General features: G+C 37.0%; 1 protein-coding gene across 6 annotated transcripts in view; it reads left to right on the forward strand.

Annotated features, from left to right (window-relative positions):
- Pan3 (poly(A) specific ribonuclease subunit PAN3) overlaps nt 1-15,244 on the forward strand; it is a 113,759-nt gene that overhangs the window by 66,767 nt on the left and 31,748 nt on the right. The window contains exon 2 of one of the 6 annotated variants that reach the window (XM_050161861.1): nt 6,376-6,493. The exons of the other annotated variants lie outside the window; for them this stretch is intronic. Coding sequence (XP_050017818.1) covers nt 6,430-6,493 — 64 coding nt within the window. The 5' untranslated portion in view covers nt 6,376-6,429. The remainder of the gene's footprint in view (nt 1-6,375; nt 6,494-15,244) is intronic. 6 annotated transcript variants of the gene reach the window in all.

Here is a 15,244-nt window from a genome sequence, read left to right on the forward strand (position 1 = left end):
ACACACCTTTAATCCCAGCACATGGGAAGCAGAGGCATGGATGGGTGCTTAGGATAGGAAAATATTTAGTGTATCCTTTTAGTATCAGATGGTGGATGGATATTGTTTGTTGACAACACTGCTTTCCAATGTAATTGTCAAGTGTCTGCCTCATCCCCATCTGCCACACTGTCATGAGATCAGGGACAGAAGGCTTCAGGGCTAAGCTATTCATTATAAGGATGAGCAGACTGGGACATCACAGGCTGAGCAATTTTCCCCAAAGTCATTAGTTTCAGAAAGAGTAAAAGCTACTCAGAGTAAAAGTTCACAGGTATGAACTGTCTCAAAAAACCGAAACTTAAAAAAAAAAATCCACTTTCTCACTTAGCACCTTATTTCTTTTCCTCTCATTTCTACATGTCCAATTTAAAAAGGCTTTCAGGAAGTTCTGTGATCAGTCCTGATCAAAAACCAGGACTTTAACATAGCATTGGTTGCTGTGGGAATCTTTAGTCATGATACACTGAGGGAGGTAGGGCTTCTTTCCCTTGCCCCTATGTAATTTATGTTCCTTTTTATAATTAATAGAGAAGGATACTACATTGACCTAATATGTTCTTGCTAACAGGGCTTGGGTGTGATTATTAAGTTTTTTTAAAATGTGAATATATAATTTCTATAATTTTATAAAAATTATAAGTAACAAAGATGCTAAACTGGTTTTTGTTTGTAGCACAAATATTAATAACCTAAAGACAGATATTGGGATTCAACCTGAAGATCAGAAAAACAAAGCAGCCAGCCATTGGCTCTTACCTCTACCTCATACAGAAACAGCAATCCTGACTCCAGGAATCCTCAGAATGAGAAAAGGTTGAGACCTGTCTCATCTCACCTTATATTCCTCTCTAGTGCTGGGATTAAAGGCATGCACCACACCGCCTGGTTTCTGTGGCAAACTAGTGTGGCTACTGGAAATAAAGGTGTGTGCCACCATTACCTGGTCTGTATGGTTGACCAGTATGACTTACTCTCTGATCTTCAGGCAAGCTTTATTTATTAAAATACGAATAAATTGTCACTACAATTCCCTTTTTTGGTCTAAAATAAAAAGGGTATAATTAATATAAGAATAACTATATACAATAAGTACAATGACTATATACAATATATATATCAACAATGTCTAGTTAATTGCATTTGACAAATACAGAAAAAATATTCTATAACCTAACTCATCTTGGTAAGTCTAAAGTCTTGTACCAAATTTACTTTCTGTCATGACTTGCTTTCTTTATTTAGTAATAGAGAAACTGCAGGCTTTAGGACAATTGGTACAGAAGCAACTAGATGCTCAGGATATTGAATAATCAACCAGCCTTTTGAATTCTCCTGCATTTGTTGTTAAAAAGAAATCTGGAAAATGGAGAATGGTAATAGATCTAAGAGCTGTTAATGGTGTGATTCAGCCATTCCTTGCCTTCTCTGTCGCCTAAAGAAGGACCTCTCATAGTTATTGATTTAAAAGATTATTTCTTCACTATACAAGAAAAAGACAAAAAAAATGCCTTCACAATGCATACTTATAATTCTCAGCCTGCTAAAAGATATCAATGGAAAGTTCTTCCACAGGAAATGTTAAATAGTCCCCCATTGGGTACCTGTGAATAGAAACTACGGTTTAGTTTTTTTGGCTGCCCTGACCTGAATAATCACAAAGAAATATATTAATTACAACACTGTTTGGCCAATGGCTCAGGCATATTCCTAGCTACCTCTTACTTCTTGTTAACCTATTTCTACTAATCTGTGTATCGCTACAAGCCTGTGACTTACTGGTATCTTTCTCCTTCAGTGACTACATGATGTCTCTTTTACTCCACCTTCTCTTTCTCTCTGTCTTTGTTTGGACTTTCCTCCCAGCTTTTTTCTGTTAGCCATTGGCTGAAACAGCTTTACTCATCAACCAATAAAAGCAACACATACACAGAAGGACATTCCACATCATTCCACTTTTCTGAATGTTGAGATAAAATGACCCTCCATCTTGCTGTGTCTCATCAGGTCTTTGTCCAGCATATCCTTCTGTACATATATACCTGTGCATCTTTCACTTAAAAGATGCCTATCAGTGTGAATAATCAATGTGTTCAAGTAATACGTAATATACTTAGTTATGATCACAAGATTCCAATGAGAAACTGTCAGAATTCTCAATGAATAAAGAGACCATGGGATTGATGCAGATCTAGAGTAGAAATGAACATTGTGTGTGTGAAGCTGTGAAAGAAGAGATTTAGGATTTCTCTGCTGTCTAAATGGGAGACACTAGGCCACGGTGCCTAGTGTGTACTTCCTGAAGAGGGCGAAGATGTGACTAAAGGCTGCAGAACTGCCCCTGGTCCAGGATCCATTAGTAATGTTCAGAAAGGAGACACTTAAGATCTTTTTTTTTTTTTCCTGGAAAAGTAAGCTTGCTTTCTTCAAGTCTACCTCATGTGGGCTTTCTGTGCTTGAGCCTGCTGTCTGTTGTGTTTGAACACGGTTTCCTTCCCAAGCTCCGCTGTGCTTACCATTGTTCTGCTGTTGGCAAGGTGCCTTGATGTGGGTAGCCTTCCGCCAAGCCTGATGGACATGAGATTCCCCGCTATCAGTCAATTCTTTACTATCTAGGGAAGTAAAGAGTTAACTGTTGCAAGTTGTCCACTGACCTCCATGCCACATGCACACAGACACTAAATGTATAAATGATAATTTTAAAAAATCTTGAAGAAAAATACTTTCTTGCTGAGCTCTTGCCTTCCTTTCATTGATCAAGGTTAAATGCCCTTTTCCAACCACACCATTTCTGTTTCTCTAGTCTTATTAATATTTTCCACTTACATGCTTTTGTGGTATTGAGTCTTTGATTAGACTTTCATAGTTTATATCTCCATGTTTTGCTGTGTATATTTCATTCTCTGAAGTGAAATGGTTCTGGAGACTTTGTCATTTAATCTGTTTTTGTGATCACACGGGCCATTAGTAAACATTAACTCTTGTTCAATGCCTGTTCTTCTTTAGAAGTTCCAGGGAGCTTTCAAATGCAGAGAATGTGATGACTGTGATCAAGCATGCAGGCTTTCCTCTCCCCATTGAGACCTAACTCTGAAACCTCAGATTAGGAGCATTCACCTTTATGTGTAATTTAAAAATTCTTATAACTTTTGACACAGCTGTTTAATTCTAGAGGGGGAGAGCTCGAGATGTCAGAAAATTTGAAGGTGTATTTTACCTGATTTATGTAAGGATGTTCTGTTAATAAACTTTCATGGAAAAGAAAACATTTGAGATTAGTTTTAGAGGATGGACAAGGTTTCTTTCTGTTTATAACACAGTTGAGCTGGACATTGTGGCATGTGCTTTTAACCCTAGCACTTGGGGGGCAGAGTCAGACAGAGCTCTGAGTTGGAATCCTGCCTGGTCTACAGAGTAAATTCTAGGACAGCCAGGACTACGCAGAGAAACCCCACCACTACCAACAAGAAGAAGCAAACCTTCCACCACCCCCAAACTATAGGTTTGTTCTCCCAATTGAGAACCCATTTGCTTGATTTTTTTTTCCTGTTTAACCAGTTTTAAAATGTATTACCTAGTCAGTGAACGTCCCCCCCCCCCCAAAAAAAAGTCTGACTTGCATCAAGACTTGACCAAGGGCTGGAGAGATGGCTCAGTGGTTAAGAGCATTGCCAGCTCTTCCAAAGGTCCTGAGTTCAATTCCCAGCAACCACATGGTGGCTCACAACCATCTGTAATGAGGTCTGGCGCCCTCTTCTGGCCTGCAGATATATACACAGACAGAACATTGTATACATAATAAATAAATAAATAATTAAAAATGGGAAGAAAGTTCTGGTTCAGGGATTGTCATGAGCCCTAGGTTAGGCTTGGAGTAGGATTTTCTGCTTGGAATAGCCATTAATTCTTAAATGCTGATTTTGAAGAACTCAAGTTCCTGGGAATACCCAAGATCTTTTCTATTTCTTTTTTTTGTTGTTGTTGTTGTTCAACTGCTACTAAGTTTTACTTTCATGTTGTACATTAATATTTTGCTAATATTTCATTAACTAAATTCCAACCAGCCACTATTTATTTTATGTGGATAGTTCTTTTTGACAGTATCCAGACCTTTTGATTTATCTTTCCAGTTGATTTTTTTTTAAACAGGCTGTGTGATATGGAAAGCAAAAAAAAAAATCTGATCGCCTGTCTTTTATATCTTTAACAATTTTGCTATTAATTATTCAAAGTTGGACGCATTGTATTTGAAACCTCCAAAGTTTCAGAACTGAGAGAATAGTAGGAGAGATAAGAAATCTTGGAGCATGTGTAGCAGAAGATGGCAGAAAAGCCTTGGATTGTTCTGCCTCTCGGGAGCCAGTAAATCAGGATTGTACTCAGAATGGTGGTTTTCAAGTAGAGCCCTCGTGATGTCTTTATATAGCCTCAGGATTTGAAATTAGACAGAATTGGGATTTACATGGTCAAATTTATTACACTAACTCACAGAGTTACTTAGGAGGATCAGACTGAGGTTATTTTGTTTTGAAATTGTGAGTGAGAGGTAACATTTGCTTGGAAATTTCTCAGTCTCCCTTTCTGTGTTGTCATGTGGTGATATGAACATCATGGGTCTATGAGTTGTGCTCATTTATTTTGAGCACATGAACATATAAATAAAGATTATTGCAGAGGCAGTACCTTATAAAAATGTTTATGTGTAAAATATGAGGTTGACTGGAACAGACTTTTCATTTGTGGTCTACATGAAAATATCCCAGCTCATCACAAGTTATATTGATGTCAGTATGTTCAAAAGCAAATGCAGATTAATTGTGGCCTGCATTTATGTTTTGCTGATGTGGTAAATAGTGGGAAATAGCTAAAACATTCAAATTGAGCACTGGCAGAAAGTCCTGAAGCATTTAAAGAAGCCCATGATTTTTAAGTAGTGTTTGAAAGCCACTCCAGTAGGAAGGACACTACATACTGTGTTAGAGCAAAGAGCTCTCTCAGCTTTTCACTGTAGATTCCCTCATTTGAATCACAGAATACAGGAATGCTATGAGTGTCCATTTGTCATTTTCCCATTGATCGTACATAACAGATACCATTTATTGCATTCAAGAGTCTCTTAGCTTTGTTGTAAAAGATAGATTGATTGCCCAAATGCCAGATGCCAGTGTTCAAATGAATACAGTTTTCAAGATGCAGTCACCAACATATCTTCTGCTACAAATCAGAGATCCGAGGCCCTGAGATTGACGCCAAGAATTTTCCATCTTAAGACATGGAAATAAGGACAATCGTCTTTATTAGGGTATGTTTACATTCTTGATTACTTATTAACACTGAACAAGTTTTTTAAAATGAAAAATTATGGGCTGTAGAGAGGACTCAGCAGTTAAGGAAGAGTACTTGCTACTCACCAAAGGATCTGAGTTCTAATCCTACCACCCAATTTGCAGCTCACAACTACTTCTAACTCCAGTTCTAGGGGATCTGAAACCTTCTCCTGGCCTCTAAGGGCACTAGGCACACACAAGGTACACAGGCATACATGCAAGGATCTCCCCTCCCCACCAGTACACATAAAATAATAAAAAATGAAAAGTTGTGTAGGTTAACTTCTCTCTGGTCATTTCAGAGAGATATTAACTTGAGATTTTGGGTTTTTTACATTTTTGGCTTTGCTTTTTTAATGACTCTCTTTTTCATAGTAGCATAGTATTTTACAACAAACACCACTAACTATTAAAATGGAATGGCTGCCTTGTATTGTTGAGGTGTATCCTGAAGCTCAAAGGCTTTGCATGTAGACTTTTTTACTTAAGCATACATACCAAGGAAGACAGGTCACAATGCTAGACTTGAAGAGGAGTATTTCTTAACTCTTCCTACATTTTGAATGAGAATAATAAACTGCAGAATGAAAACCTTGTGTTTAAGGAACAACCTGAAGCAAAGCTGCTTCAAAGCTTACTGCTTTGGAGTGAAGAGGCTAATGCTCTCTACCATAATATCTTCCTAATGCAGCCTTTCAAAGAGAAATCAAACAGGATTTGGCTTTTGGAGTACTTGCCATCTAGAGTGCCTTCTCTCTCGGGAACCAGATGGTTCTGTGTGGTAGCTTTTCTTAGAAACACTGTTGACTAGTTAACATTCTTGCTGTAACTGAGTGAACCCTTGGAGCAGCTGCTTTGGCATATAGATGCCCTTGGTTATTGACTACTCTGTAGACTCTCTCTCTCTTTTTTTTTTTTTTTGAACCCAATAAGTATGTCCTTTCCACTTGGGTGTTGAAAGAGCCTATGAGCAGTAGCTGTTCTGATTTTTGTTGGTTGTTTTCTCTAGGGAACAAGCTACCCTCTGAGTCAGCACTGGACTTGAAGATAAATCCTACAATTCATGAAACTGACTGATTCGACTAAAGGATGGATAGTTTGGGCAGCGTTGGACAGCTCTATGAGGGGTCTGTTTGTTTAACTGGAGGGATTGTCGAGTTCAGCAACTTTTAATTCCCCTAATGATAAGGGGTTGCTGTTGTGAAAACAGGGTTTGTGAAGGAATCTATTCTGGCAATTAATTAATATTCTTATTGACTCTGTTTTCATTTTAATCACAAAACATCATGGAATAATTCTGTAAAATGAAGAAATTGGAATTTGTATGTCCTGAGCAGTCAGCATAGGGTATTTGTGGCTCAAAAAATCCAAATTGCCCTTTTTTCACATGGGGTTATAAGCTGTCTTGAGTGAATCTTTGGTACTTGGATATTTAATCTTTGCAAAAGAGTATATGCACTCGTGGCTTGAAACTGGTAGGGTTAAGTGGGATGCAATTTGATGATTAACTATTTTATCAGATCAGTGCATAAGTATTCCAGACTGTGGCTAATAGTTCAATGTGATTTTTAGTAAATGTCAAAAAATATTAATAAGGTAATTTTTACCTTAAAACTTAAGGAGGTTTTTTGGCAGGAAAGTTAAAGAAAATAGATATGATATATTTAGTTATAGATTTTTAATTTGTACTGAGGATTTAAAAATGCTACAGAAAGAAAAATCTTTTTTCTTTAATTTTTCTAGGTCACAATACATTATATAGAGATATTTTTGATTGTTATTTTGAAGAATTGAAAATATGTTGTTGTTAAGATTAAATTTAGTTATGTGAAAGCTAATGTGATTTAAAAATAGGAATCATGGAATTTTTTTCCAACGTTGCAAACAGGTAAATTTCAATATCTTTTTATTTTTGAGGCTAGAAGCAGGAGGTGTCAAGTCACCTCACACTGCAGTTTGAAAACTTGGACTTTTATCTACAGTTCAGCTTTGTGTCTGTCAGCTGCAGCATGACCAGAATCATGACATTCACTATTCTGTAGGCCAGTTTTAAGAATTTGCAAAACTGAATTTTATTGAACAAAGAAATTATTAGATGAAATAATATCCAATATTCTTCTGGCTTTTTCTTATGAATTCTTTTGATACTGTTTGTTGGTAGGGTGATGTTTTATATAGTCTACTGTGTAATTAGATCCGAAGTTAAAATACACCTATATGGGTCTGGAGAAATGGCTTAGCAGTTAAGAGCACTGGTTGGCTCATTTTGCAGAGGACCAGTGTTTGATGAGTCCTAGCACCACATAGTAGTTAACAACCATCTTCAGCTTAGCTCCAGGGATCCAGTGTTCTCTTCTGGCCTCCACAGGCACTGCCTCTATGTCCTACATATTGTGTGCTTGCAGGCAAAACACCCATACACATAAATTAATCTTAAAAGAGAAAAAAATGTTTAACCTTACATGCTTGGCCTAATCCTTTCTTTTATATCTACTTTTTAATAATTCTTTTTCTCATCCCTTTTAGCAGCTTTAAATAAAATAATAAAATGATCATAATTTCAATAGTTATTACCATTAGTTTCATAGACACAAACGTGACCAAAAACATGATCAAGATTTATCATATTCCTGGTTCCTAAGGTCATCCCCTTCTTTCAGTAAAATACAGCCCATCAATTAATGATAAGTTGGAGGGGGGGATAGATAGATCATGTATTTTGGTGAAGAAAAGACCCAAACATGTATCCACATTGCTAGGATTCTCCAGAAATCCTTTAAATTTTAAAACCATCAGTTTTTTTTTGTTTTTTTTTTTGTTTTTTTCTGTAGCACATACTAAGTTCCCAGGACTTAAGCCTTAGGAGCAACCATGTAACAAACAAGTTTAGTGCAGTGTGTTAGGAACTTGAACAGGGAAATGTTTGAGATGGGCGGGTCTTCTGTAGCTTTGATCTTTTAGGATATGTTCAGAAATTCAAAAGTATATTTGCATTTATTGGTATTCCTCTTTATCCTGTAACTTTTTCTTTTAGGCATATTGTTTTACAAAGTCACTAAGTTTGTAAATCTAGGTTAAATTGGGCAGAGTAAGTCCCTGCATATATTAGCACCTGAGTCCATTTCTGTTGTTACTGACCAAGGAAACCTGAACTGTGCACAGCTGTAGATAAGGAGTGTGTAAGGAGTGGGGAAAGCTTCACCTTCTTTGGGCTTAAAATTGGAGTTTTAAAAGCAGTTGCTTTAGTGAATTAGATTCAAATTTCCAGTTTATTATAAACAATCTTGAGTTAATTGATAACTCAATGTGTTATCTGTTATGAATTGACCCTGAGGATTTCTAAATCTAGAATTGTAAGTTTATTCTAATAATGATTATTTTATTAAAAACATGTGATCAAGGGTATGCAAAGGATACACAGATAGATTCTTAAGGAGGAGGGAGGATTATTGTCAGTTCAAGCCCAATCTATGCTAGCTACAAAGTGAGTTTAAGGCTGTCCTTGCATTCATAATGAATCAATGTCTCAAAACAAAACAACATAAGAGTAAGAAAACTATTTTATTTTAGTAAGTTTTTAAGTTAGTATGTCTTCCATCAACTTTTCTAATGTATTAACTGTGTAAAATAACTTACATGGAGAAAAATTTTCATCATTAAGTGTCTTTTAGACACTTCTCTGTCTTCTTAAAACATCACTTTCTCTTCTTAAAATATCAGTACTCTAAACAAAGATCATTTAATTGACCTTGTTTGCTCTGACTTAACTTGCCAGCCTCTAAAAGACAGTTTTATCTATTGAAATGTTGAGTCAGTGTTCCTTTTAAAGCTTACATTTCCCCATTTCTGATGTGGTTCTGGGTTCAGGGCCTTTTATATTCTATGCCAGTTTTGCCTTTTATTTTTAAAGACCATTGAAAAAAAATGTGTGTATGTGTGTGTGTGTGAGAGAGAGAGAATGAGAATTGTATGTATGTGTACATGCCTACACCTTTCCTGAGAGGCCAGAAGAGGACATTGTCTTTCTTGGAGTATGAATTAACATGTATTTGTGAGCCTCACCCAGTGAGGGTTCTAACAACCAAACTCATGATCTCTGGAGGAATAGTAGGTGCTCTTAACCACGGATCTATCTCTCTAGTCTCAGTGTTAACCTTTTAAAATCAGCATATGTGCCTGTAACCTGTGTGTGTGTGTGTGGAGGGGGAGGTGGGGTACTGGGTCTCGAACTCAGGTCCTTATGGTACCGCGCTGGTGAAGACTACCAACAAACTATATCCCTTGTTCTTATTCCCCCAACCCTTTTTTATCTTCTCTTTTATGAAAAATGTATCTAGTCAAGAAGTCCAGAACATTTGCTCTTAGTTTCTCTTATAGTTGTAGAGCAAAGTAATGATCAAATGATAGCCATCCTGGGGACAATTTATGGTATCTATGCAGAAATCTGGCCCAAAGTGCAATCCTTAAAGGCCTGCTTGGGAGGCTGCTGCGCAGCTGGTATATGAGAACTGAATTTTGAAGACTTCTCAGTCTTTTTTTTTCTTTTTTTTTTTTGCTAAAATGCTCTTCTGCAGTGGTGTTTGTGTTACACAGACTTCATAATTCTTTTGTGCTGGCCCAGGCGATACCTTTGGGTCTGGTCCATAGTAACAACTTCGGGCATCAAAACCTCATAGGTTTTATTTTTCCTTGCATGTAAATTGCACATGTAGAGTGCTGAGTGTATTTATGGACCACAAAATGTATTGTCTCACTATTGAGCATCACAGTGATACATCTTAGCTGTTAGTAGAGCTATATATGCTGAGTGGTATGCATCCTAGTGACTTTCTGAATGTGTGAGTCTTGGACTCAAAGTGTTTTTAATCACTTAAATTTACTGAAGAATTTAAGAGTTATATTGTCAATCAGCTTTACTTACAGGCAATAACATAAGAAATGTTCAATATCTTTCTGATGCTGTTACTTTTAAATATCTTATTTTAGAAAAGTGAAGGTTGATGTACATTCTGGACAACTCCCTAGCATGTCTTGTGTTGACAAAGTGGGCTGGTATTGGTAGGAGGAGCAAGTTGTTAGAAGTGAAGAGACTCCTCTTTACAGCACTGTCTGTCTGGAAGAGAAGTCCATCCCACCATATTTTTGTTTTCCAAATTGTCTTTAACATGTTTACCTTAAAACTCTCTGTGAAATTTTATAGCTTTGTGTTTGGATCTTATACATGATTGTTAGACTTCTTCTCAGGTAGTATCAGAATCGATGTCCTTAAGAAGCAAGGGTTTTCTTGGTTCATTTTTTTTTTCTGTTGTGTAGAGACATAATAGCTTGTAAGTTTTCTACAAATGCTAATTTTATATCTGGCTTACTTTTTCCCCCCTCATACGATAGCTAAGCCCCTAGTTTGTTGTCATATAGATTTGAGCACATGACATATTTGTATTGTTTCCAGCTGTTTGTTTGTTGTAAGAGTGTTCTATCTGCTTGTGTACGTTTATGCAAGAAGAGGGCATCAGATCCCAATAGAGATGGTTGTGAGCCACCAAATGCTTGCTAGGAATTGAACTCAGAACCTCTGAAAGAGCAGCCAGTGTTCTTAACTGCTGAGCCATCTCTCTAGCCCCTGTTGCCACTTTTAAAACCAGTGTTTTACAGTTTTGTATGATGGTCATCCTGGGAACCTTGGATACATTTGTTTCTGAGGAAACATCTGTTTTAAATTTTACCATTGAAGAAAAGAATTACTTTATTTTAAATTGGGAGTTTATTTTTGTTTTTTTTTGAGACAGGGTTTCTCTGTGTAGCCCTGCCTGTCCTGGAACTCACTCTACAGATCAGGCTGGTCTCAAACTCAGAGATCTACATGCCTCTGCCTCCTGAGTACTGGGATTAAAGGCATGTGCCACTACTGTTCCACAAAAATGTTTTGTTTGTTGTGGAGTGGGCATATATATCACTAAGCACAAATGGAGGTCAGAGGACAACTTTTTAGAATGGATTTTTCACGTTTACATGGCCTATGGGCATCAAATGCAGGTTACAATGCTTTCAAGGTAAGCACTTTGACTTGATGAGCCATCTTACTCTGAAAAGACTGCTTTATAATTGTTCTAGAATGGAATTTAAAATACCCTTACCATTTACTTAGGAGACACTTACTTAATGACTCTCCTATCTTTACCATGGGTTCCAGGAATCAGGCTTTTACAGCAAACGCTTTAACTGCTAAATCATCCAGCTAATGTTTTTTATGCTGTATGTGTTTTGTGCTATATGATGACCTCCAGTCATCAAAATTGGCAATAAATGCGATTACCCACTGCCAGCCCCCAATAAAACTGTATTATTTTTACCACTCTGAGAAGCCAGTTTCAATTTCTGTTTCTTGGAGCCTGAGGGAAATGGCTCATTGCTAAGATGATTGCTGAGCAAGCTTCAAAACCCGAGTTTGAATTCTCAGTAAACATTCACATAATAAAATGCAGAGTACAGAGGCACATGTTCTAGGAGGCAGGGACAGGAGCATTTCAGAGGCTTGCTGTTCAGCCAGTCTAGCTAGTTAGTTCCCTGCCTCAAAAAATTAGATGGAGATGTTAGAGAAATGGCTTAGTGGCTGAGAACACTTGATCATTCTTTCAGTGGACCTGAGCTCACTTCCCAGAACCCATATCTGGTGGCTCTCAAGCTCCAAGGAATCTTACCATTCTTTTGGGCTCCATAGGCATTGCACTCAAGTGCAGTCTGTGTCTGTCTGTCTGTCCCTTCCCCCAACACACACACACACACACACACACACACACACACACAATAATTGAATTTAAAAGTACAGTGGTGAATGATAGAGGAAGACACATGTTATTGATCTCTGACATCCTCACATGGATATGGCTACCTACATCATGTGTGTGTGTGTATATATATATATATATATATATATATACACACACACACTGTACATAAATAATAATTTCCTTTTCTTTATCAGTACACAGATACCTTTATGTTTGAGGGATTTGAATTTTGTATTATTAGTTGCATAATTTATTTCCTTCTGGTTCCTTTGTGTTTTAATCTGAGACAGGGTCTCAGAATGTGTTTGTAGCTAGCCTGGAATTTGCTATTTCTCCCTGGTGGGTCTCTTATTATAAAAATCTGCCTGCCACTTCCTCTTCAGTGCTGGGATGAGAGGCAAGCCGCTGTTTTGTTTTCCTTACTGAGTTTTAAGAACTATGCGTTATATAGGTTAACTCTTTATTAACTTTAACTTTATTAAAAGTGTTCAAATTGATCTTTTTAGTTAACTTTTTCTTTCCTTGGTGGGAGACAACAACGACAACATAATGCCCCTCCCCCTTTTCCCAGACAGGGTTTTTCTATGTAGTCTTGGCTGTCCTGGAAGTAACTCTGTATATCAGGTTGGCTTCAAACGCACAGAGATTTGCCTGCCTCTGTCCCCTTAGTGCTGGGATTAAGGATCTTTTTTTGACATTTGTCTTTTTGTATTTTTACAGGTTTTCTTTTTAGAGCCTAGCATGTTGTCACATCTGACTACTTCAGTCACCTTTTCCCTGAAGTTTGTTTTACCATCTTTTTTTTTTCATTTCCTGTGTAAGGGTGTTTCCCAGTATGCATGCAGTAATAACAGGTTACTGAATCCCCAGAACTTCTGTTACGATGATTGTTATCTGTCCTGTGGGTGCTGAGAATTGAACCCAGGAAGAAGAGCAGGCAGTGCTCTTAATTGTTGAACCATTTTTCAGCCTTTTTAATATTTGTTTTTCATGTATATTTGAGCTTCTTTTTGGTGTCCTGATGTCTTTTTTTCTTAAAGATGTATTTATTTAATTTTATGTGTTTAAGTGTTTTGCCTATGTATGTGTTCTGTGTTAGAACACAGTGCCAGTGCCCATGGAGATCAGAGAGAGATCATTGAGTTCCCTAGAAATAGTTAACAGATGGTTATGAGCCACCATGTGCTTCCCTGGGAACTGAGCCCAGGTCCTCTGCAAGAGCAACCCTGTTGTCTTGATGAATTCCTACAAAAGTCTAGAATATCTTAAGGACTATGGTGTTGATCGCCTCTTACTATTATTGATGTAATTACTACTTCCCCCCATTTGTTTTTCTAACTTCCTCTTTGTTTATGTTTCTTAATTGTCCTATTCTCACTTTTTCAATGCATTCTTTCCCACACAGATATATTTAGCTTGTGCATATTGTTGTTACTTTTGCTGAACTAGCATATTTTTTAGGTTCATTTAAGTAGAATTGTCATCTGAATAACAGATAAGAATTTAATTAATTTTTTCCAAAGTCTACTCGTTTGTGTGTAGTTTATGCTTTTTTTTTAAACACTAGTTAACGTAAATGAGGTAGGTTTTGTGTATGTTCTATTTCATTGCTCCCCTGACTCATTCAACTAGGTCATTGGAATGATTTGGTTATTAAGTATTTTTGTTGGTATTTAGTTTACATATCACAAAACTAAAACCTTAAGTGTGCATGTGGCTCACTTGATTTTGGTGTAGTCACAAGACTGCAACTGTGACTATGAGCTAAGTAGATAAACTGTGCTTTTTCTAGTCTGTGTTTTTCTCTTTTCCCGTCTTTAGAGCCACAGCTTTGCTTTTTCTGTTCCTAGGCTTGCCCATTTGTGAACTTCATGCAAATAGTATCTTGTACTTAGTGGTCCTTATGTACTTGGCCATTTTAATTTAGTGTTTTATGCTTCCCATAGTAGTGTGGGTTCTTGTTTGTTGTAGTCTATGCAGTATACCATATCTCACTGAGTTGTTTCTTAGTTGACAGATATTTGGATTGGTTACACTTAGTGATGATCATGTGCTATGGGCATTCACATACATCCCTTACATGGACATATGTTCTTACTGCTACTGGGAAATACACACAGTTTTGGAATTTTCAGGACATGGTAACTTTAATAACTTAAAGAATTGCTAAATTCTTTTAAAGATCACTGCACCACCATTTTACATTTCTGCCAGAAAGAATAAGAGCTCAGATTTCATCATTCCTCACCAACAGCATTTGTTACCATGCTCTTAATTGACTGTAAGCATTCTAGAGAATGATAGGGTATGTCATTGTGGTTCTGATTTTCATGTCCCTAGTGTTATGTTTCTTTACATATGCTCAGTTGGTATTTATATGTTGTCTTTGAAGATATCTCTGGTCAAATTGCTTGATAGTTATTTAATTCAGTTGTTTTTATTGTGAACTCTAAATGGTTCTCTTTCTATTGCACACACTAGACTTACTGCAGCCTTCCCTCCATGATCACTCCTTACAAAGTACACAAATGTAAGTTCTTATTAGTCCCAGTTTGAACATTTTACATGTTTTCCTTTATTGTTTGTGCCGTAGGCATCAAGACCATTGCTCAGTTGAAGGCCACACGGGCTTACACCTGTTTTCTTCTTACAGTTTCATGGTTTTAGTTTTTAGGACTTTCAATTTGATTTATTTGTTTGTTTATTTGGTATTTCAGGGCAGGGTTTCTCTGTGTAACAGCCCTAACTGTCTTTTAACTCCTTTGTATGCCAGGCTGGCCTCTAACTCAGAGTCTGCCTGCCTCTGTCTCCTGAGTGCTTTGGGATTAAAGGCCATTACACCTGGCTCTCTCTTTCTCTCTTTATATACATTTTAAAAGCTGTTCTACATATAATATGAAATTTGTATTGAACATGATATGTTTTGTTTCTGTTTTATTACTGTTCCCTGCAAGGCAAGGCCTCCCCCTTGTGATCCTCCTCTTGAGTACTTGAATTACAGGTGTGTGCCATGATAGCTGGTTTGTTGTGGTTTCTAGGTTGATCACCCTAAAGTTTTAATTTTCATCCTCCTAAGTAAAAAGTACAAGA

Source organism: Alexandromys fortis, unplaced genomic scaffold, assembly GCF_014885135.2.
Source record: "Alexandromys fortis isolate MF-2015 unplaced genomic scaffold, M_Fortis_MF-2015_v1.1 scaffold_118, whole genome shotgun sequence".
In the NCBI taxonomy this organism is placed as follows: domain Eukaryota; kingdom Metazoa; phylum Chordata; class Mammalia; order Rodentia; family Cricetidae; genus Alexandromys; species Alexandromys fortis.